This window comes from Protomyctophum bolini (assembly GCF_963924005.1).
Source record: "Protomyctophum bolini genome assembly, chromosome: 17".
In the NCBI taxonomy this organism is placed as follows: domain Eukaryota; kingdom Metazoa; phylum Chordata; class Actinopteri; order Myctophiformes; family Myctophidae; genus Protomyctophum; species Protomyctophum bolini.
The window spans coordinates 18431240-18452331 of record NC_137878.1 but is presented as its reverse complement, the minus strand read 5'-3'; the positions used below and the strand labels follow the sequence as shown (position 1 = coordinate 18452331).

General features: G+C 42.9%; 2 protein-coding genes across 4 annotated transcripts; both read right to left on the bottom strand.

Moving 5' to 3' along the window:
• Positions 1-74: 74 nt before the first annotated feature.
• znf687b (zinc finger protein 687b) lies at positions 75-13370 on the bottom strand. Of its 2 annotated transcripts, none has more exons than XM_080787686.1 (10): positions 13308-13370; positions 10213-12597; positions 9656-9954; positions 8808-8992; positions 8196-8372; positions 7834-7996; positions 6483-6845; positions 5971-6071; positions 3355-3442; positions 75-2278 (listed from the first exon to the last, which is right to left on the bottom strand). In XM_080787686.1, exons 2-10 carry the CDS (start codon positions 12581-12583, stop codon positions 1658-1660), a joined length of 4368 nt encoding a protein of 1455 aa, XP_080643812.1. In that variant the 5' UTR covers positions 12584-12597; positions 13308-13370; the 3' UTR covers positions 75-1657. The 2 variants fall into 2 exon arrangements, with proteins under 2 accessions (XP_080643812.1, XP_080643813.1); XM_080787687.1 differs by having other exon boundaries at positions 9656-9921.
• Positions 13371-13663: 293 nt separating this feature from the next.
• Positions 13664-19941, bottom strand: LOC308331426 (26S proteasome non-ATPase regulatory subunit 4). 2 transcript variants are annotated; one of them, XM_080786859.1, is made up of 10 exons: positions 19865-19941; positions 19011-19151; positions 18757-18871; positions 18483-18575; positions 18226-18294; positions 17873-18088; positions 17242-17350; positions 16409-16540; positions 16253-16305; positions 13664-14407 (listed from the first exon to the last, which is right to left on the bottom strand). In XM_080786859.1, the coding sequence occupies exons 1-10, from the start codon at positions 19888-19890 to the stop codon at positions 14237-14239; spliced, it is 1125 nt and encodes a 374-aa protein (XP_080642985.1). In that variant the 5' UTR covers positions 19891-19941; the 3' UTR covers positions 13664-14236. The 2 variants fall into 2 exon arrangements, with proteins under 2 accessions (XP_080642985.1, XP_080642986.1); XM_080786860.1 differs by having other exon boundaries at positions 18489-18575.
• Positions 19942-21092: the final 1151 nt, after the last annotated feature.

Sequence of the window (21092 nt, the reverse complement as noted above, 5' to 3'; positions counted from 1 at the left end):
GAAAGATCTGAATATTTCTTCCATCGAAATTACCAAATTTCCAAAACTGGAAAAGGTTGACTCAAGCACTAGTCTGTTCTTTCACACATTTATTTTGAAACGGCACAAAAGTGTATGGCATTTCAGCAAGCAGACCACAACCATGGAGAAAGAAAATGACATGATCTTCCACTATTTTTGCTATATAAATATGATATTGTGACATATAAAAAGATACAAACGGGAAAAAAAGAAATTCCATCCACAGATCTCCTTCACATGTGGTTATGAAAGTTGTTTGGAATCATACAAAAGAAAAGTGAGTACGGCGAGCATGATTGTGTTTCTGTAGTTAAAAAAGAACAAATGTATAGTGATAATCATATTATTACACATTGTTAAAGACGAAATAACTCCTCCCCCTCACACATACACTCTCCTATCTGCTTTTTAATTACAATGTATAGCTACCTCTGGGGGGGGGGGGGGGGTGTTTTATTTTTTATTTTTTTTAGCTTCAAATTGTTTTGAGAAAAAAAGCAGGGGAAACGGTACAAGTACAAATACTATACGTATTCACATTTTCATAGCAAGTAACTAAAACAGTTTTTTTCTCCATATTTTTTTTAGTGTAATTATATGTATTTACATACTGACACCCAGTACATTACTACCAGAAGGGAGGCCTTTCCTCTCAATCTAGCTTAAATGTTTAACATGGCACACCATTTACGCAAACACAGGTTACAGTAACAGGAGTAACCTTGTCGTCTCCAGTTGAAATGCCTTCACGTCACGTGTCATCTCTCGTCTACGACCATGTCTATGGGTCTATGGGGCACATTGTCTATGGGACTTATACCTAGTTGTGAGCTGGTGTCACACACACTGCGTGCGACATTTGCACACAACTATGCATAACTCAGGCTTGAGGAAACCGATGCAAAATTGACTTGCATGAATACAAACAGCAGTAATGTGGTTTGTATAAATAAATATTACAATATCATTAAGAAACCCAAATGTCTTTCAAGACTCCCTTTTTTTCTCTCTATACCTACATATCAGCTTTCTCTTGGGGGTGGAGGCGGAGTAGTACATAATTTAGATGCTGGCTTGAAAACAGTAGAGATCAGCCTTCATAGAGACACAGGACCAGGTTGATAATACTGAGCCAGCCATGGAGTGCTTCTTCATACAATGGGGGCGGTAGAGGGAGCCAGGACAGTTTGGGACGAGGACTGAACTGTAAGGTACAAATATAGCGGCATGGCGGGCATTAAGAGTACAATAGGAAATGCATTGAGGGAAGTAACATGTTACGTGGGAGCGACAGGCGGGCAGCTGCAGTTTTTGGGAAGTGAGAGAGTAGTCATGTAATGTGGGGAGGGTCAAAGACATTATTGTCAACATTAATCGGTTTTCTCCAGGGAGTTGGGTGTTGTTCGTCTTACCGTCAGTGTGTCTGGTTAGACGTGCAGTGATCGATCATCGAACATGCAAACACAAGAGAAGTGTTATAAAGACCAAGCTTATGGTGGCATTAAAATACAAAAAACCAACTAAACTGCAGAAAAGAGCAGCTCTCTGTTGACATTCATCATTCTGAGTGACTCAAGTGTAGAAGAACCCTGACTGTCCCATCTGTCTCCCATAATCCCCCCGCCTCCCCTTTACTCTACTGTGGTTTGTCCGTCTTGTGGGCTGTGATGAAGGCCATGCCGTGGGTTCTGAAGTGAGTGTTTAGGTCCGAGGCCTTGTCGAAGCGCCGGCCACACACCTTGCAGTTCAGGTTGCCCTCCCCGTCCTCGCCCCCCTGGGTGGCAGGGGAGGCAGGCGAGCTACCGGGGGAGGTGGGGATCCCTCCGCCACCACGATCAGCACCGTCTCCCTGGGTGTCGCGCACGCGGTGTGTGATGAAACGGTGGCGGCCGAGCGAGCCAGCTGATGCGAAGCACACACCACACTGCAGGCACTGGAAGGAGGCGGTGTCGGCGCGGTGCTGCGGGATGTGCCGCTGGAACTCTGCGCCGTCCTCTGTGGCAAAACCGCATGGCACACAGCGGAACGTGTTGTCCTCCTCGTCTGGCTCCGTGGGCGCCGGTGGCGCCAGGGCACCGCGGGTTCTCTTGGCAGGGCCACCACCACCACCACCGTCCTCCCCACCGTCCTCCCCGCCGTGCTCCTCTTCCTCTCCACCCGCCCGGCTTCCGGGCGGGCCAGCCTCACCGTCATGTTCTGACGAGCTGCCTGGACCATCGCCTCCCGGGGCAGAGCGCTTTCTAGTCTGGGGAGGACCCTGAGGGAGGTCAAGAGAGAGGGCATGGGCAAATAAGAGGCACACCAAGTATTTAAAACTGGTATTTTAAGTGTGATGAAAACCAGTTTTTGCTGTGGTTCATAATTCAGGTACTGACCACAAAGTACTAGTGCTTTTCAATCTAGAGGACGGTCAACAGACATATAATCTCAGCCTGGGACATTAGCAGGGTTCCCACTCCTTTTCAAGGAGATACATTTTCCAGTAGTTTATGGCACAACCCAGAACCCACATACCTTCAACATACCAATATTAATTGATTATCAACAAATTGAATAAATTAGGTTTTCGGGACGATCCAGAAGAAAAATCTGAGTTGCTATTATCATTGAGTAAAAGGAAGGCCCTTTCAAGCTGCTCCTGCTTTTATTGACACAAGTGGCAAGAAACATAGATCTCAACTACAGCAAGTGGGTGTGAAAGCACCGTAGAAAGAACATTGACCAGCTGTGCTTAGTGCTTACACAGCAGCTGGTAAAAAAGCTACTAGGATATTCAATGATTAAAATATTGTTAGAAAAAAAGAAGAAGTTACTATCAAGATGTGATTACAACATTACTCTCGTTACACTTGTAATCACATCTTGACAGTAACTCGTTTTTTCAATCAATATTTACTAAATTATTCTAGTACCTTTTTTCTCATGAAATCTTCAGCTTTACTTGCCACTTGTATCAATGAAAGCAGGAGCAGCTGAAAGGGCCTTCCTTTTACTCGTTGGACTCACATTGAGTTACCTTTGCGAACCAACTAAAGTGTATTGTCAAACATTACAGTGTATGTTGAAGGCATCCAAGTTTTTGTGGTGTTAAAGTAAACAAAGACCTTTTTTTGACCCAGACCACAGAGTTGTTATTGTTATACACATACATACTACATAACACATTTCCATGAGTTTTCCTAGATATATGGAACCCCTGAGTAGTTAAAGGCAATCTAAACAACAGAGACCAGCGTCCTCTGGCATTCATTCCAGACAGCTACAATAAAAGCCAGCTGCTGCAAGTTACCAGTTGAGAACCACTGGTTTATATCATAAGATACTTTAACTGACCTGTCCGTCAGTGGTTCTATGATGGAGTCGAATGTGTTTGTCCAATAGGAATCGACTGCTGAAGGTCCGCTTGCCCTCTGTGCAATATCTGTAAAATTACAAAAATATCTGTTAAGCTTGATTGTTAATCACAGGTAGAGTCCTGGTCTGTGGAGTTAAGGCCAGGCCCAGCCGAGCCCGTTTAGCACTATGGTACCATTTTTACAGCCTGAGCCCGGTCCGAAGCCCAACACCTTTTCTAGCGTCGCTGTGCACACCAGTGAATGCATGCTCAACGATGTGCTGCCTCGCAGATATTAGTCTCCTCCCTCTCAGTATTACATTATTTTTGTAGCATTCTGCTCTTGCGTGCATGATGAAACCAAACCCACACTAAGTCAAGAACACTTACATTCTCTCCACTGTACAAAACCAACTGACTCGTTTAATTTGGTAATTGTTTCTCCTGCGGTATTTGATCTCCGACTGGTTGGGTCCCGATGGGCTTACAGGGCTCTAATCACAGGTGCCAATAACTTAACGCGTTTATGCAGTAAACAACTATACATAAATCTATGGTTTCTCAGATTTCATGAGGTTTAATGGTAATTAAAGCCCGACTTTTCGAATAAATCCATGCTTTCAACATCATTCAAATGCAATAAGATAAAGTTTATTGTGTTTTACCCATTTCACACACATTTCAAGTCTCAAGTTAAAATGCAAAACACTGGTATGATCCTTTAAAGTTATTTAGATTTGTTGGTACAAATCCAACCAAAGTTTTTTGATGGATGGTACGACAATTGTTACAACATAGTATATAGCATAATTTACTCTGACAATAGATTTTGTAAAGGAACTCGTGAACCTGGTTTCTATTGTTCACTTAAACGTGTTTATGTCACTGTCACAAATGAAGTGACAGTGACAGCCAAGTATATTGCTGCATGATTTTTGGTCAAATGAACATTACTACATAAGAATTTAAGAAATGTGACTACTACTTTAATTACTATGGGTATCATGGCTTTAAACAAAAAAAAACATAAGAGTAACTAAAATGAATTGACCAGCCAACTAGTGCTGTACCATTCTTTAGAAATGAGATCTCATGGTAAGGTGTCGGAATCTTCAATTAATTGTGCAGCACTAATTGAGTGACATCCAGAGGTGGTTTCAAATCTGATTTAAATCAGAGGAGATCTGTCTCAGTCTGAATGCAACGACCACATGAAGTGACCCAAGTCACATATCACTGTCCAACCGTCACTTGCAGCGCGACCCAAGCGCTACTGAGTACTGACGTGACGTCATTAAAGAGCGCGAGAAAAGAAAACAACCGAGCGGACAGAAAAGAGAGAAAACACTTTTGTTGTATAGGAATAATGTCACTAGTTCATTATGTCAGCAGTCAGCACTACAGCGGATGCCGGACAGACGGTGAAATCTGTACCAAAGTCCTGACGTCACTCGCTCATCCCCTGATCCAGGGTCGCAGAAGTTTAATTTGAAATAGTTTCATGTGGTCCAAAAATAAATAAACTGTCTCAGCGATATTGTCAGGGATGTGTGTGTGTGTTGTCACAACAGTCAGTCAGTCATATTTGATACAGTCTGTTTCTAGCGAATAATTCGGCGGCAGTAACATTAGCTGTTGATTAGTTGATTCTTCATATCCATATGAGTCAATTTATTTTTGGAACACAGTTCTTATTTGACGCGATATGAAAAAGTTATTGGAATTCCGAAGGGGGGAGGCGGTTAAATGCAAACCGGGTAGGATGTGAATTGTGAGATTACGTCAGACTTTGGAGCTCCCCTGTCACTTTGGAGGTTTTCTCCCTGGAAATAAAAACGCCTGGGTTTCCGAGGCTACTTTGGAGGATGTACAATCTAAACTTCTCGAAATGTACAGAAACAAGGCCGTTTATGAGGATATTTATCACAGAATGGTAAAGATTAGAGAATGGCTACACACGGTCCTATCTGCAATGTCAGATTGTTGTTTGTTACCACGGTAGCCAAAGCTGAATGCACAGATCGGATCTGGTCACTTGCAAACGGTAGTTTGAATGACCAAAAGCCAAAAGATCGGATTTGACTTGATGTAACTGCAGTCTAAAACAGGCCTTAGATATGTTGGTATTGAAAAGGATGCAATCAGGAGCGCCGCTTTTGCAAAGATAAATGTTTTACATACATTATCTCAACACAATGGCTCATCATGGGTTCAACAAGGAATTCAACCTGAAACCATTCTTGTTAACATGTCTTTATGGCATTTTATTTTATTATTTCTTAATTAAAATACTGTATATGTGACTGTGTCTGCTCTATTATTCTGCTCATATTGACTGGCATTTTGTATGGACAATTTCTTTTTTTTTTATAATAAATGATTTTCATGATGTTTTCTCATGAAAATCATGATGGTTGCTTTGTCCGCTCTATTATTACTTTGGGAGCTTTTAAAATGGTCTCCTCTTTCCTTTCTCACTATTTAACCGTGGTCGTTGAGAGAAATGCAAAACAAGACAGCAGTCAGACTTGAACCCAGGTCCTCACACTATGATTCTTTCTGACAATAAACTATGGAACACATACAGTAATTCAGTCAATGCCATTTTGACTCACTGGCAATGGAAGACTCTCTTGTTGCCTTCGTGAATAACACGCTCGTGGCGCCTCAGGCTGGACGAAGTGCTGAAGGTACCTCCACAAATACGACATGGGAACTGGATGGTAAAAGCACAAACACAATGGAGAAGAGATAAAAAATGTAATGTTATGTATCAAAGGCTTGGACTATAATTAGGATGAGGGGTGAACACCAGCCAAATATAACTTGTGACTGTGGTGTGGCATTTTTTATTTATATTTTTTATCATTGTAATGTTTGAGGGGCACTAGCCCGTTACCGTTCACAAACTTCGTCTTAAACAAACTCCCATTGAAATGAATGGAGAACTTTCCGTCAGTGTCTGAGCAAATAGGCGTAGTGTCTATTTTACATCATGATGATGTACGATAAGAGCGCCCCTCACTTCACACGGGTGTGATTTATATATATATATATATATATATATATATATATGAACATTTAAAATTATCTGTATGTGTCTGAAGAGTGAAGAACCATGCGACACCTTGCCATGCTCCATCTTGACGTGGCTGAGATAGTCGTCGTTGTCAGTGAAGGTGGTCTGACACTGGGGGCAGGTCCACTCGGAGGCCTTGCTGGGGTGAGCGCTGCCCTCTGCTGAGGCTGGGGCCACATTTCCTGGAGCCTCGTAGTCCTCGTCCGCGTCATCGTCTTCCTCCTCTTCCTCATCGTCGTCGTCTTCATCCTCCTCCTCCTGGTCTCGCCCCCAGTCCTCACCGTCAGAGTTGTCCGTCTTCCCGGTGGATTTGGACTTGGCCGGGGTGGCTGGAGTGGACGGGTTGGCAGGGGCGGGCGCAGAGGCATCCTGCGGAGCCTCTGGTTTGAGCGACAGGCCCCTGTGTGCAGTCTGAGCATACAGAGATATAAAGATACAGCAGAGCTGCTCAATTTATTGTAGTACGAGCAGAATTTGCATGGGCACAAACTAAAGGTCAAGGACAATGACCAATTGCACAAAAGCAACACATAGGTGGGTGAATGTCATGTCTTGTCAATGTTTATGTTCAATTAAATAAAGTATATAGATCGGGTCATACAGACAACATTGTGTCACAGTATGTATTCTCCAACGCAGCACTCCAAAGACACCTAGTGATAAATAAGGAGCATGGTACCACTATGAAAACACCACAACTACTAGAGACCATAAATGCTAATACCGGTAGTCACTAAAACAATGACATTAACTAATTATTAGCTGTTAATACTCTGTAAGTAACTACCTTGTGAAATCTGCCCTGCCCACAAGCGCAACACAGTAATCAAAATGTAGTTTAATGTAATACCCATCTACAAAATGTTGCAGAATGTTTGTAATGTATGTAGGCATAAACCTGATTCATACTTTTTCATACCAACGGTCTGCTCAAGCTTAGATGCGGCATGTTGTGCCTGCAGTCTGAACAAAGCCTAATTGTGCCAGTGGTTGCCAGTGGTTGCCTAAGGACATAACAGCTGGAATCGTAGTTCTTTATATATTAAAAAGAAATACGTTTTTCAAACAAAACATAAATACGATCACTAGTTAAATCATATACATTTAAAATGTTAAATGTTCACTTTTACATGCTACAGTAATAGCACCAGCTGAAGGAAAAAAAAGTTTAGACTTACACCACATAATGACTAATATTGAATACTAAAAGTAGCCTTTAATGATTTTGTCATTCATGGTGTTCATTAGAACGACAGTACCACTTCTGAAGAATCTAAATTGCAACAAAAGATGAACATGACTATTTTGCCTACAAAAACATTTACACATCTAACTGGCACTCAAGGTAAGCATTTTTAATAATTCCCAGGACCTGTGCAAACTGTTGTTTTTTACAAACCTTAATGTGCTCCATCATGGAACCTTTCTGAGCATAGAGCTTGGTGCAATCAGGACACTTGAAGACATGCACTTTCTGCTTAGCCAGGTGAGTGTCAAAGTGCATGTACAGCAATGGTTTCTGGGTAAAAACTGTATCACACATAACGCACTTGTAGATCATTCTGCAAAAAGAATGCAAAAGTAAATTACCATTTGATAGATTCATTCCATCATGGCCACAATTCTGGATAAATTAACAATTGAGAAGTTTCACTGTGACTTCAATTCAATAAATATATTGTTAGGTGAAGTGCATCCAAACTACACAGTACACACAGTACTATAAGAATTCAGGGAAAGCATGTCTAGATATTTACATACTTGGCCTGTCCACCGGTTAGGGTGGGGTGTTGGGTGCTGATGTGGCCTTGGGCACTGGGGGCAGATTTGAAGGCCATGGGGCAGCTGGGGCACTTATGGAAGACCTCACAGTGGGCTGTCTGGATGTGGGATTTGATAGAATTCAGCCCTCCGAACACAACCTGGCAGCTCGAGCATCTGGACAGAGTGCATTATGAAACGTTTAGTCAAAAATTCAAAATACAAACTCCTCTTGGAATCTGACTTCACAAAGCTATACATTCAATGGAATAATACTTTATTGAAAAGAGGATAAACGATCACGTGCACTTCATACTACTTGGCAACAACATGGGCATTATATGACAAGAACAATTGTAGCAACACTACATAATATCAATCTGGCACAATTTGAAGCAATTTGAGTGGCAATCTAGCCAGGGTATAATACAATATATCACCACCTCATCACCTGTATTATGCTGCTAGTAGTGATTAGGAACACCTTTAACCACAAATATTATGTTGCTTATCAACATCATACAAGAGAGAATGTCAATGTGTTAATAAGTTAAACTGTATATTATAATAATAATAGATAGAAATAATACCACATTTTGTGGCTGCGCAAACCTGTAACCGATGCGGCGGGCAAAGTGCAAACAGGCTTCCTCCAAGTGTGTCTGGAAGCTGGCTTGCCGGGCAATGCCCCCACACTCTGGACAGACATGGGGCGCCCGGTGCTTGTGGATCCTCTGGTGGGCTGACACAGCACATGAGTTTGGCAGCATCATGGGTGGAGAGCACTGAGTACATGTCTGGAATTAAAACAGTATAAGGTCAAACCACACAAAATGTACAGTGTGGTTAATTTGATGCCCGTTTGTTAACCCGGTCGATGCCAAATTTTGCACACACACTCCCTGGATGCCAACAATGAACCTCTGCCCCAAATCTTCCAGAACGGCCTGTTATAGCGCCACCAGGAGGCAGACTTTTGAAAACGTTTATCGTTTAATCGTTACACTCTATCTCTATAGAGCGTCTCAGTCCCGCCCCCTTTCATGACGACGCCAGGCCCAGGAAATAGTTCCCAATGTATTTTTCCCATAGACATTTCAAAACGTATTTATTTAAAGAAAAAAGTGTAACCTGCCATTTTCTTCTTCTTTCTAATTATTTGTTCAGCTCGAAAACATTGTTTGTTGTCATGATTTGTCACGACAAGAGTTGGCTTTGTCCGTGGCGTAAACGTCTTTAAATAAATACTTTCTGGAAAGTCTGAGGAAAATGAACGGGGATTTATTTTCCGGGTCGAGGGGGCGGGACTGCAACGCTCTATAGTCATCATCCAATTGCCATCCAAGGCGTAAGAAAAAATTGCACCCTTTTTCAACATGAATTCAGAGCATCCACTAATATTTGTCAAACTAATAAAGATCAGTAGATACATATAATGTGCTCTCATCACCAAGACTTACTGAGTTGGGGGCAGCTCTGATCTGCTGGAAGTGGGTAACCAGCTCAGCCTTGCCAGAGAACTGGGCTTGGCACTCCGGACATTTAAAGTTGCTGTATTGTAGAACCTCAACCTTCTTGCAGGGCAGGGGCATCAGTGCCTGGGGGCCCTGGGGTGCACGGCGGACCGGTCTGGGCTGGGTTGCCGCTGCTGGAGAGGGGGTCTCCTTCATTGGACTGGAGCTGGAGGAGATCGTGGGAACTCCCGATGTAGTGGAGGGGGAGGAGACTGGAGGAGAGGAGGTTGAAGAGAGCATGCCCACTTTAGAGTAGGAGATGGATGTGAGAAAAGAAAAATACATGGGAGGTGGTCAATGGAGATGAATAATAGAATAAATGGATGATTTTTTTGTGAAATGTCAGCAGCAAAAGGTCACCATTACCCAAATGATGAAATATGGTCTTTCTTCCACACAACATATAAAAACATGCAATGCAGCCAAAGTTGACTTTCTGTAGGATGAACCACATGGTTATATGCAAACGCATGATATACAAAGTCTCTGTATTGCTTCCTTACCACCGATGGACGTTGCGTCCTGTTGTCCGATCATCTGCTCCACGGTGACCGGCCTCATAACCAGGTGAGAGCATTGCATGACCAGGCCACGCTCCTTATGCTCTCTGGCGTGCAAGAGCAGACTACACTTGTTGAAGAAGGCCAGCCTCTTGGCGCAGTGGTTGCAAGTCACCTCAATGCGGAGCGACCGCCGGTCGTAGTGCCGTGCCAGGCTGCGCTCCAGGGCGAATGCGTCACCACACTCCAGGCAGCGGTAGCCAGCAGCAGGGAGTGGAAGGCCCCACTCTGGGGGCGGGGGAGCAGAGAGGTCAGGCTTATAGCTGGGCAGCAGATTCTTGCTGTTGAGGATTTTGTTGAAGGCCTCCACCAAGCTGGACTGGCTGCGGGAGATCACAGCACCTGTGCTGTTGACGATGGAGGCAGGCTTGTTGGACTGGAGGGCACCAGATATGATGGTGCCACTGCTGCCTCCGTTGGCGGTCTTTGTGGCAGTGCGCACGCTTATCCCACTCGCAGCTACAGAAAACTTGGGAGAGGCCGCCACGGGGGGAGTTGCAGGTAGGGCAGCAGATTTGGTAATGCTGACAGCAGTGGCAGAGACTTTAGCCTTGTCAGAAGCAGCCATTTTGTTCTGGACCTTTGTAGCAGCGGCTAGCATTACGCTACTAGCTGCTAATGTAGACACAGGCAGAGCATTTAGAGCCTTTACCTTCTGCTGCTGAGATGTTGCAGTACCTGGAGAAGCATCTATTTTGCGGCCCTTGTTAGCCAAGACTTTGCGTCCCCCAGTTTGTGTTTTTGGGTCAAAACCTTTCCCTGCAGCACCACCTTTAGGCGCTACCCTAGTGACAGTTCTGGTGATTCCCCCTGTGGAGGTTTTTATTGTCTTTATTCGCACTTTCAGTGGCCGGGCTGGAGTCCCAGCAGTGGCTGTTGGGGTGGCACTTCCAGTGCCGCCGCCTCCTCCTTCAGTGGATGGTGGTTTTAGCTTACCATCGTCGATCTCCATTTTTTCCTCCACTGTTCTCGTGCCTTCTGCCTTCCCTGTGTCTGCTTTGCCATCGACAAGCCGATCTATGCCGTTCCCCACTTCCATCTCCTCTTCCTCCTCTTTGGGCTCCCGTAGGTCTGACGGAGGTGGAGTGGAGGCTACTGCGGGACTAGAGCACCTCTTAGCTGGGACTGGAGCAGCTGATTTGGGCAACTCTGGCTCAGGACTCTCTGGTGAGTCCCTCTCCTCAATAACATGCTCTGTGTGCCTTTCTTCCTGCTGTGGGCTCTCTGTGGAGCCAGACGTGGCTGACGTTAGACTGGCACCTGAGGGTGTGTCCCCTGGCTTGGGTTGAGTCACCACAGAGGACAAGGGCGGGGCGGAAACAGAGTCTGAGCTGGGGGACTTGAAGCGACGGGTCAGCTGTGGTGGTGTGCGGGTGGGAGAGTCAGGACTCTCCTGAATCACCAGAGGACCCCCCAAATCTGGGTCAGAATCATCCTCCTCTGACTCACGGGGTTGAAATCCAGCAGGGGCAGCTTTAGGGGCTCCGTTAAAGGGCTGGGAGGAGTGCAGTGTGTGTGACGAGAGAGCAGAGGGTGCTGTAGAAAGCAGAGGCTTGGAAGGTGGGAAAAAAGGTGAGGCCAGTCCCACAGAGCCACCCGGGACAAGAGGAGAGGACACGGCCGATAAGGAGGACGAGGAAGGCAACGAGGCTTTCACACCATCGGCCCTCTCTTGGCCTGCGTCCTGCTGTTGCTGGTGTTGCTGTTGTAAAAGCTGCATCTTCCTAGCCCGGCCTACAGGGTCTCCTGACCCCTGTGCCATGAGAGGCTTGAGTCTGTTGAAAATGTTGGGTCCCTGCTTGTGAGACTTAGCAGCGCCACCCCCACCGGCTCCACCCTCTGGAGAAGCTTTGTTGGTATTCACTGACCATGGTGCTCCATTTGATTGCGCCTGGCTCATTGGTAAGGGTGTGGAGACACCAGACGCTCCAAAACCATTGTGGTTGAGCGCTTCGGATTCAGCTATGCCAGGGGCACAGGCACCAAGCCGCGGACCTACGTCCACCCCAGCTATTACATCTATGGGGTCCTGATCGGCATCCTCATCCTCTCCATCCACAGTCTCAAGGCGTACTTTGTTCTTCACAATGACACTGACAATAGAGGTGTCAGCCTGTGGATCTGGGGGGCTAGGCGGTCTCATGGATGGCCCTACACCAACCCCACTGTCTGGCTTCCCAAGAGGAGCACCGGTGGGTCCATGCGGCCCCTCTGCCTCATCAGGGGCTGACTGGATGGCCTCTTTGGCATCGATGTCAGGGATGTCAAATGCTGCCAACAGGTCGTCAAAATCTGGGGTCTTCATGTCCCCCATACCGGGAGCAAATCCTGCAAAAAATAAACGATAAAATAGGGTAAATTAGTATAATTGCTATCCCATTGTTATTCATCACAAAGGTAAACCACAGTATCACTGGTACCTATCAATCTAGCTTACAAACAATAACATTGCAAAATATGCATAAAATGTGTCACGACCTGTTCCGGTGCAAATAATTTCTTGCTACATGCTGCTCTCCAGCGACATCTGACAAGATACATACAGGTTAGCATGTTATGTGGCTACCTAGCCAAGCTAACAGTTGAGCCATTACGACAACGTTAGCTAGTCAGCTAGTGTGCTAGCGACGGGTTTAGCGTTCTGGCCAGCACAAAACCTCTCTCTGGGAAAAAGAGATGTTCAACATCAAATTCCTTCCCGTTATCATTACCCAAGTGTATTTCATTGCATTCCAATGACGGCCAGTCTGATTAACAATTCGATCCCGATAGAGTATCCTAGCTACAAATTTTGCTATGTTGTGCTGGTGCTCCTTCACGGTTCTGTCTGGCTAGCTGGCCGCTGAGCTTCAGCCAAGGCAAAGAGGGGTCATTTAGCTAACAGGCTAGCGTTCGCCATTAAATGCAACCAGAACAGCCCCGTAAGGCTTAATGTGACAATAATATCAATGAAAATATCGCAGGTTCGACGATGTCACAACAGAGTGTCGGTGGGACGGGGAATTCGATTTATATTACGTGTATTTTGTTTTGTTTACCTGGATACGCGATATCCGACTATCCTAGCTCGCTTTCAGCTGAACGCTGTGCTTCCCGTCACATGACTACACGCCATCCTCTCACGTCATTATAGCAGAATGTGGTACTGTACTGACACGTATGTTGGTTTGTTTTACAAAAATCAACCTATCTGTATATTGAATTTGTATTAGGTATCAACATTCAAAATTTACTTACAAATTCACCATGACAATTATTTTTTTTTGCTATGGTGCTCCTGCTCCACATAACACACCATATGGGAAGGTTGTAGGTTGATCATCAGAAACTTCAACTCTGGTAAAGAAATTATTACTATTATTATTATTTGACAAATGAATGAAGCAAGGTCACATCAAGTTCCATATACCATTTTTATTGCAAAAGAAAACAAAGACATGACAGGATTATGGCAAGTCGTTTCAGAAATCTGTCATCACCATACAAACCAATTCTAAAGTCTGTCAGTCAGTCCACCAGTAATTTATCCAAAAAGGTAGGATAAAGGAAGCAAAAGGCATTTTGAGGATAAGCCAGTTATATCTTACAGTAATAGCCTACCAATGAAACGCATTCAAATGTAATAGGTGGTCAACATTTTCACTGTGAATAATAGTCATTCTTTCATGTTGGTGCTTTTTAAATGTCAGTCTGTCAGTATGGTCATGCAGGGACATCAAAAGATAGGTCAATCACTCTTTTCTTATATTAACATAATCCTGCATTAAAGCCTAATTTATGCCCTGTCGCACACAATGGTGTCACAGGCAGAGAGCGACCAAGAATAGCACAACGCAACGTGTTGTGAGTTGTAGGCCTGCCAGTCTCGCCCCGCCATTGCACGACAAAGTATGAATCAGGCTTTAGTCGGCCAACTGTTCATGTCACGTCCATGGTCTCAGTCTTGTATGTTTCTGTCCTTGCTTCCTCATTTCTTTTTCTCCTCATCCTTTTTGCCATCTGGCTTGTTTCCTGTCTGGGAGGCCAGGGAGCCCATAGCGTTGCGGATGGCCTCGTTGTTGGGGTCCACACCTGGCAGATTCTCCAAGACACTCTGAAGGAACTCTGGATCCTGCATCACATCATAGTCGTCCTCCTCCTGGCAATTTATAACACCAGACAAGAATAGGACATTAGATAAGTCATGATGATGTACAGTGTGCATCACCTTGAAGGGGTATATTTTGCAGTGATGACCAATTCACTATGCATTATCTCGCTCGTTACCCACTACCACTACCAGCTACTTACAGTATGAACGTCAGTTATTTGACATAATTTGTTTTACAATGTTAGCTTCAGGTCAGGTAAAAAAAAAGAAATCGCATCGCTTGGATCTCACGATCCACATCCAGCATGGCTCCAATGCAGAACTCAAGACTTGTGGCTAACCTGTGACATCAAGTCGTCTATGACATACTTAGGACTCCAAACTTGAGGCTTCAACCCAATCACAGAGCCCCTTGATTACAGAGTGGACAGCAAATGCCAGACCTACGTACCATTAACGGTTTCGTTTTGCTAGTTTCTCACTAGTCCACTTCTCTACAATGCCATTCTAGCCTTAAAACCCTCATTTATGTTATCCAATATATTACTTTAGCGCAAAATATAGGCTTTTCTAAACCAAGCCCTGTTTGACAAATGGTTAAAGTATGTGCCCGTTAGTGTATTTTCTGTGAAAAAACTATTGATTCTCAGGCACTTTAATTTCAAGGACCCCCGGCCCCAAATTAAATTGATAGAAATTAGCCTAGGCCATTTCATTATGATTTTCATCTCTGAACTGGGACCAGAGTCTACATGGCCAAAAGCCGGTGTTCATTTAACTCAGGGTGTAAATATACATGCATGTTACAATAATAATAATAATATGGGGGAAACAAAGACAAGGGGGACAATGGAGACAGTACCTTTCACCTGACACATTGGCTATGCCATCATTTCCTGTTTTATTGCATGTTCAAGAGTTATAGGCCAAAATGATTGGTGGGCTGTGTTATAGCACCACCATGAGGCCAATTTGAACACACATTGTGGTGGATGTTCTTCCTCCACCTACAGGGGGTGAGCTAATGCTGGTCGATCAGCGGTGCCAGAGATTCGACTGCTATTTCCCTCATCTGGTCCTCTCTTTATTCCAGCATGCAAATGTAAATGATATAATATGCTGAACAATCATGACTTGTTTTTATTGTAATATTTAAAAGTTCACAGACTGAGTGTCTGGATGCACTCGTAGGACACGTGATGGCCTGGGCCGTAGCTCACCTGGACGTTATCACGTGTCCTTTTCTTTTGTTTTTTTTTGCCTTCCGCCTTTATATATATATATATATATATATATATATAAATGAAGGCGAAAGACAAAAAAAAAACATTAAAAGAAAAGGACACGTGATAACGTCCAGGTGAGATGGCTTAAGTTAACCCTTTTGATTCGTCATCTGCCATACGGATTGTGTTTTGATAGCCTCTCCCTGGGAATTGTCTCACTGAAACAGTGAGTGATAGGGAAGATAGCAGAACCTCACCCACTTCCTGAATTAAAATTAGGAATTATACTGTGATTTTAACGCTTTTATTCTGTGAAAATACATTGCTTTAAAAGTAACGACTTGGTTGACACTAAAATGGCTTTTGTCACCAAAAGGCGACAAGTTTGTAGGCATGAGCATGCCTCTCAAATTACAAGCTCAGAGACAAAAGTTGTACAGTACATAAAAATCACACCTGTGTGAAATGAGGGGGCGCTCTTATCATCATACATCATCTCATTCTGGCCAATCACAATTTGCGCCCTCGCTTTCTGTCTTATGTCGTATGTACTTTGCTCAGCCAACCAAATCATCGCTATGGGGTGATCAGCCAATCACAAGCCACAAACCCGGAAAGCTCTGCACTGTTGCAGTTGCAGTGCAGAAAACGATGACCCATTTTGTACCTTGGTAGATTCTGCAGTGTCCATAGGGGCTCCTGTGTCCATATCTCCATACTCTGATGGCAAATTACAAGTAGGAAGAAAGATATATCATCAATGTATACAAGGGACATATTGTTGGTCTGTAAATGACAGCACAGTGTATTGGTTGTGGTTCACCTCCTCCTGCAAGAGACATCTGCATGGCATAGGCTATCTGCTCCTCCTCTGTCATGCTGCTAAAGTCAGGCAGCACTGCAACGCCAGTCTCTGGTTGAGACACAGACATCTTCAACAAGGCCTCCTCTGATTCTGGTAGAAACGATGACAATGACAAAAATGGTTGTAATCAGACTGAAAACTTTCAGCCAATTTCATTTATCCTTTTACTACTTCAATAGATTTGCTTCTAATTTTTGTGCATTCAATTTTTTTCTCAATTCCTACACTCCACCTCTGATAATATACAGATTCATTCATTTCCTCACCACTCAACATGATGTAATATTACTATCCTAACAGTAGATATACGCTTAGAATGATCTAAATACCCATCAGGGTCACAAATTACAAAAGGTTGGAAGGATTTAGCTAGTGTCTGGTGTCAGTGTTCCTCAGATTTGTTTCAGCGAGATATATGCTAAATGAGATGTCATGCTAAATTATGAATAGATGCTAAAGTGAGATGTCATGCTAAATTATGAATCCCCAACAGTGATTTCTCTTAGAAAATGAAATCATTTTAAACCAAGAAAACGAAGACTATTATGTCCGAAACAACTCACTGCAACCACAAATTTGACAGGTCACCACTTTAGATGAACACCAGGACTGAGGAGCACAACCAATTTAAGTAATTATCTGTAGTGTTATTTCTTCAACATGCAGCTGGTGTAGGCCCTGCCATCAAAATAATCATATACAGAAGAGATGGCCCTCTTACACCAAATGCCATTCTTCTGAGCGTGGGAACATCTGATCACAATCTGAACAGGCATGTCACACAATCTTACCGTCTGCAGCGGGTGTGGGCATGCCTGCCTCAGCGGCAGAGGCTGCGGCTGCTCTGCGGGCCTCTTCCTCCTGTCTCTGTCTTTGCTCCTCCATAGACACACGCAGGGCCTGAAGGACACACGCAAAAGTCCAACTGAACGGACAGTTGTTCCGATACAAGTAACGGAAAAGCTGATACTGCTCAAAATGCTGGTATAGGCATCAGTGAGTATGTCAGTCTATGCCATTCCCATACCACATCATTTATCACAGATACAAATGTCATGGGTATCGCAATCAGTATCAGGAATGACGGTAACTTTACATCTCTAGTAGCCCTAGACAATTTCTCTTCAGTCGTTATATGGACCGAATAGGCAGCGTGTGCTATAATTGTATTCTTTATTTAAACAAAGAAAGATGGAATGGGAGAAGAATGCATTGTAGCACTTTCAGAAGTTCAGAACTTGCTTGATGATGAACAATTATGAAAATTGGTATAATCTTTTATCTTGCATCATCAGAATAACAATATACCAATTATATATATATATCTATAGATCTGAGCTCCAAGTACTTTTATGCACAATACCAGTATTTGTGGGGGAATTCCAATTAGATTATATAAATATTTGTGTGCATCCATCTTACCAGGGCCAGCTCTGGATCGGCACTGGGGTCAACACCAAACTCAAAGTCACTGGCACCAAGTCCCATCATTGAGCCTCCCTCACCGGCCAGGATGGGTGACGAGAGCAGGGCATCAGCAAGGCTGGGCCCGGGAGGGACAGTGACCAGGTGGGAGCCTGTGCCCTCTTTGCCATTTAGAGTATTAATGAAGGCAGTAAGCTTTTCTGTGTTCAGTTCCTAAATAAGAATTGGGAAAAAGACAAAAGGATTATGTAATAATAGCCAGAGTTTTCAGAAGCTTTAACTGGGGCTTATGCCAAATTTAACTAAATGTGATCTGGTGTGGTAGTACAAATAAATAAAATAATTCTCACCTCTTCTCCAAAGTTGATAATATCCACATTAACCTTCTCTTTTTTCAAGCGCTTTGCCAATTTAACAAGCTGTGTAGGTGGAAGATTGGGACAGAAATAGAGACAAAGAGGTAGAGTGTTAAAATTGTGAGATTTGCAGTCATTGCCATGATCATCAACCTTGGCATTGGGCATTTCTTAATTTGTTCCTAAATGTGCAATATCAACATGAATAGCCAATTCTAATAGAATTATGGTTTGCCATATGACAGACGCACACTCACATCCTTCTCGTTATCCTCCACAGGGCTTCCCACAAAGGCGATGATTCTCATCTTGTGGTTTTTTCCTTGTCTGTGCTTGAGGGCGAGCTGCACAAAAAATAATAATATCAAGCCATTGTGAAGACAGTCTTCTAAAGCCTAATTTATAATGTGTCTTACAACTGTCACTTGCAGAAAATCTGCTATTTTTGGCAAGTGACATCATTGTAAAACGTGATAAATATTTTTTGCTTGAAATTGTGAATACAATTAAGCAATTGTCACTTACGTGAGCCACTCTGATGCCTGTGCAAAAGGAGATCACCCCCTTGGGCGTGACAGCGTGTAGTTTGGAGAGAATGCGACCAGTATCTGGAGTCAGTGTGGTCAGGACCTCACAGTTACTGCAGTCCAACATAATAATCCAACAATGTTGCATTAGCAGAGAACAGATATTGTAGATTTCAAACACTGTAATTTCAGATCGTTTTAATTAATTCATTTGAATTAATACAAATTGTGAGGTACAGCAGAAAAGCTCACTTTGCCATAGTGATGAGGCCCACATTGTTCTCTGGGTTGCTGCGAGTTTTGGAGTGGCAAACAATGTTGACAGCGTCTTGCTGAGCCTGTAGTCTTGTCGGCAGAAAGTCTCCATTCCTCATATACTCACTGTTGTCCACACTGAAGGCCAAAGAAAACATGTGAATTTCAATTTGTTAGGATTCTATGCCAAGCGTCCAGTAGTTAACGTAATTTGGAACAGTTTGTACGAGTCCGTTCACAATAGTTAAATGAGGTCACCCTTGTGTGTTATTGCAGTGAATATAGAAGCCATCTATTCTGATAACGAATGACATTGGACGAACGACAGTAATAGCCTAAAATCTACGAAGAGGAAAATATTTACTGTTAATTAAATGCCCAATGTCCTTCCTCAATCTCCAAAGAGAAGGGAAACATAAAAAAAATGTATACACAATGTAGCAATTATCTAGCATCAACACCGACAGCTAATGCTAACGGCAAACGATAGCAAGAGATGACGTTTATGTCAACCAATGTTGGCAGTCTTAACAGTCAAAGCAAAGGAACCGTCAACGGACCATTTAAACAATGGTCCCATCGTCATTAATATAATCTTATGCTTGTGATGTTTGATCACTTCGGTACACAATAGCCGACATATCGTTGTTAGCTACCATGACTCAGCCAGTCCATGGAGCCCAGCTGAAGCGGCTAATCTTCCATGGTCTATTATCAACCGATCTTAAACTCTATTTCTTCTGAAAGTACCCCAATGAACAATTTAACGGTGAGGCTATTTGATGTCCCAAACATGCCAGAGCTTACTTATCAACAGATACGAAAATAAAAAGCTTTTTTATTATCCTTACCAGACCATAGTACTTTCAAGCCCCATTTTGAAAACTTCTTGTTGCTCTCTGTCGTAATCTTATAACCTCACTGTCTATTGGGCAAGAGAAAATATCCTTGTTTAACAACACGAGACGTGATTGGTCGGAATTTAACCCTAGAAATCTCTTGGAAAGATATATCTGTAAATGTATAACGTTTTTGGTGTATGGTGTATAATTGTATTTGATATATAATATATTGATAATCGATTATCAATGCTTGCAGGCAAAACAACAAAATCACCAGCACATTTTTGTCCATTTTCTTTAATAAAATTCAGCAGTATGAACACCTTCCAGTTCCCAAAGATCAAGAAAAAGAACAACTGGCAACTTATATACCCAATAAAAAGGCACTGCTGTGATTCCTATATACACATTTATATCTGTTATATCAAAGAAAAACAAACAAAAACATAAGATATAAAGAAAGTACAGTTAGATTTCATAGAACACACAATATCAAATAAAGTTATAAGTTTTAAGTATTAGTGACAGGTCCATCCTTCCAGTCAATGCGATATCCCAATCAAAGTTCTTTCAACCCATACAATATACATTTCTTGCAGACCACACATTTCTTTCTTGATGACACAATATGGAATATTGAAATATACGACAATAAATATCACTATTTACATACTTGGTTCATACGCCGAGTGTGTTGCATTTGCTTTCGACTTGTGCATTTACAAAATATAGTTTGTTTTCTGCTTGATAAATGGGACAATGCATTGTTTGGCAAGTCTGGTATAAAACCAACAGTATAAAATAACCGCTACATACCATTTAAGGCATGTATATTTAACAATTGGGCAACTAAGGCTCATTTCAAATGTTGCCAGGTGAAACTTAAGGCTTTGTTTGAGCAGTTTTAAAAATCATTCACTAAATCTAATTTATTGCACAGTCCATTAATTAAGACATCATGCGGGAGGTGCAAACTAAGAATTGTATTGCATAAGTAAACATCTCAGTGTTTAAAAGGTCTGGTCCGACTTTGTTTATACAACCTGCCAAGAAAATGGAGTGCATAGGCCTATCTTTTGTGCTTTACAAAATTACAATAGTAGCAGTAATAGATAAGTTACATAAATACAATATTAAAGCTTCAATGTTATATTAACCAATCTGTATGGTAGAGTATGTTAATATCTAGCATATTTAGCCGTTGAGAAATGTAGACCCTGGTGTTGGGTATGACACC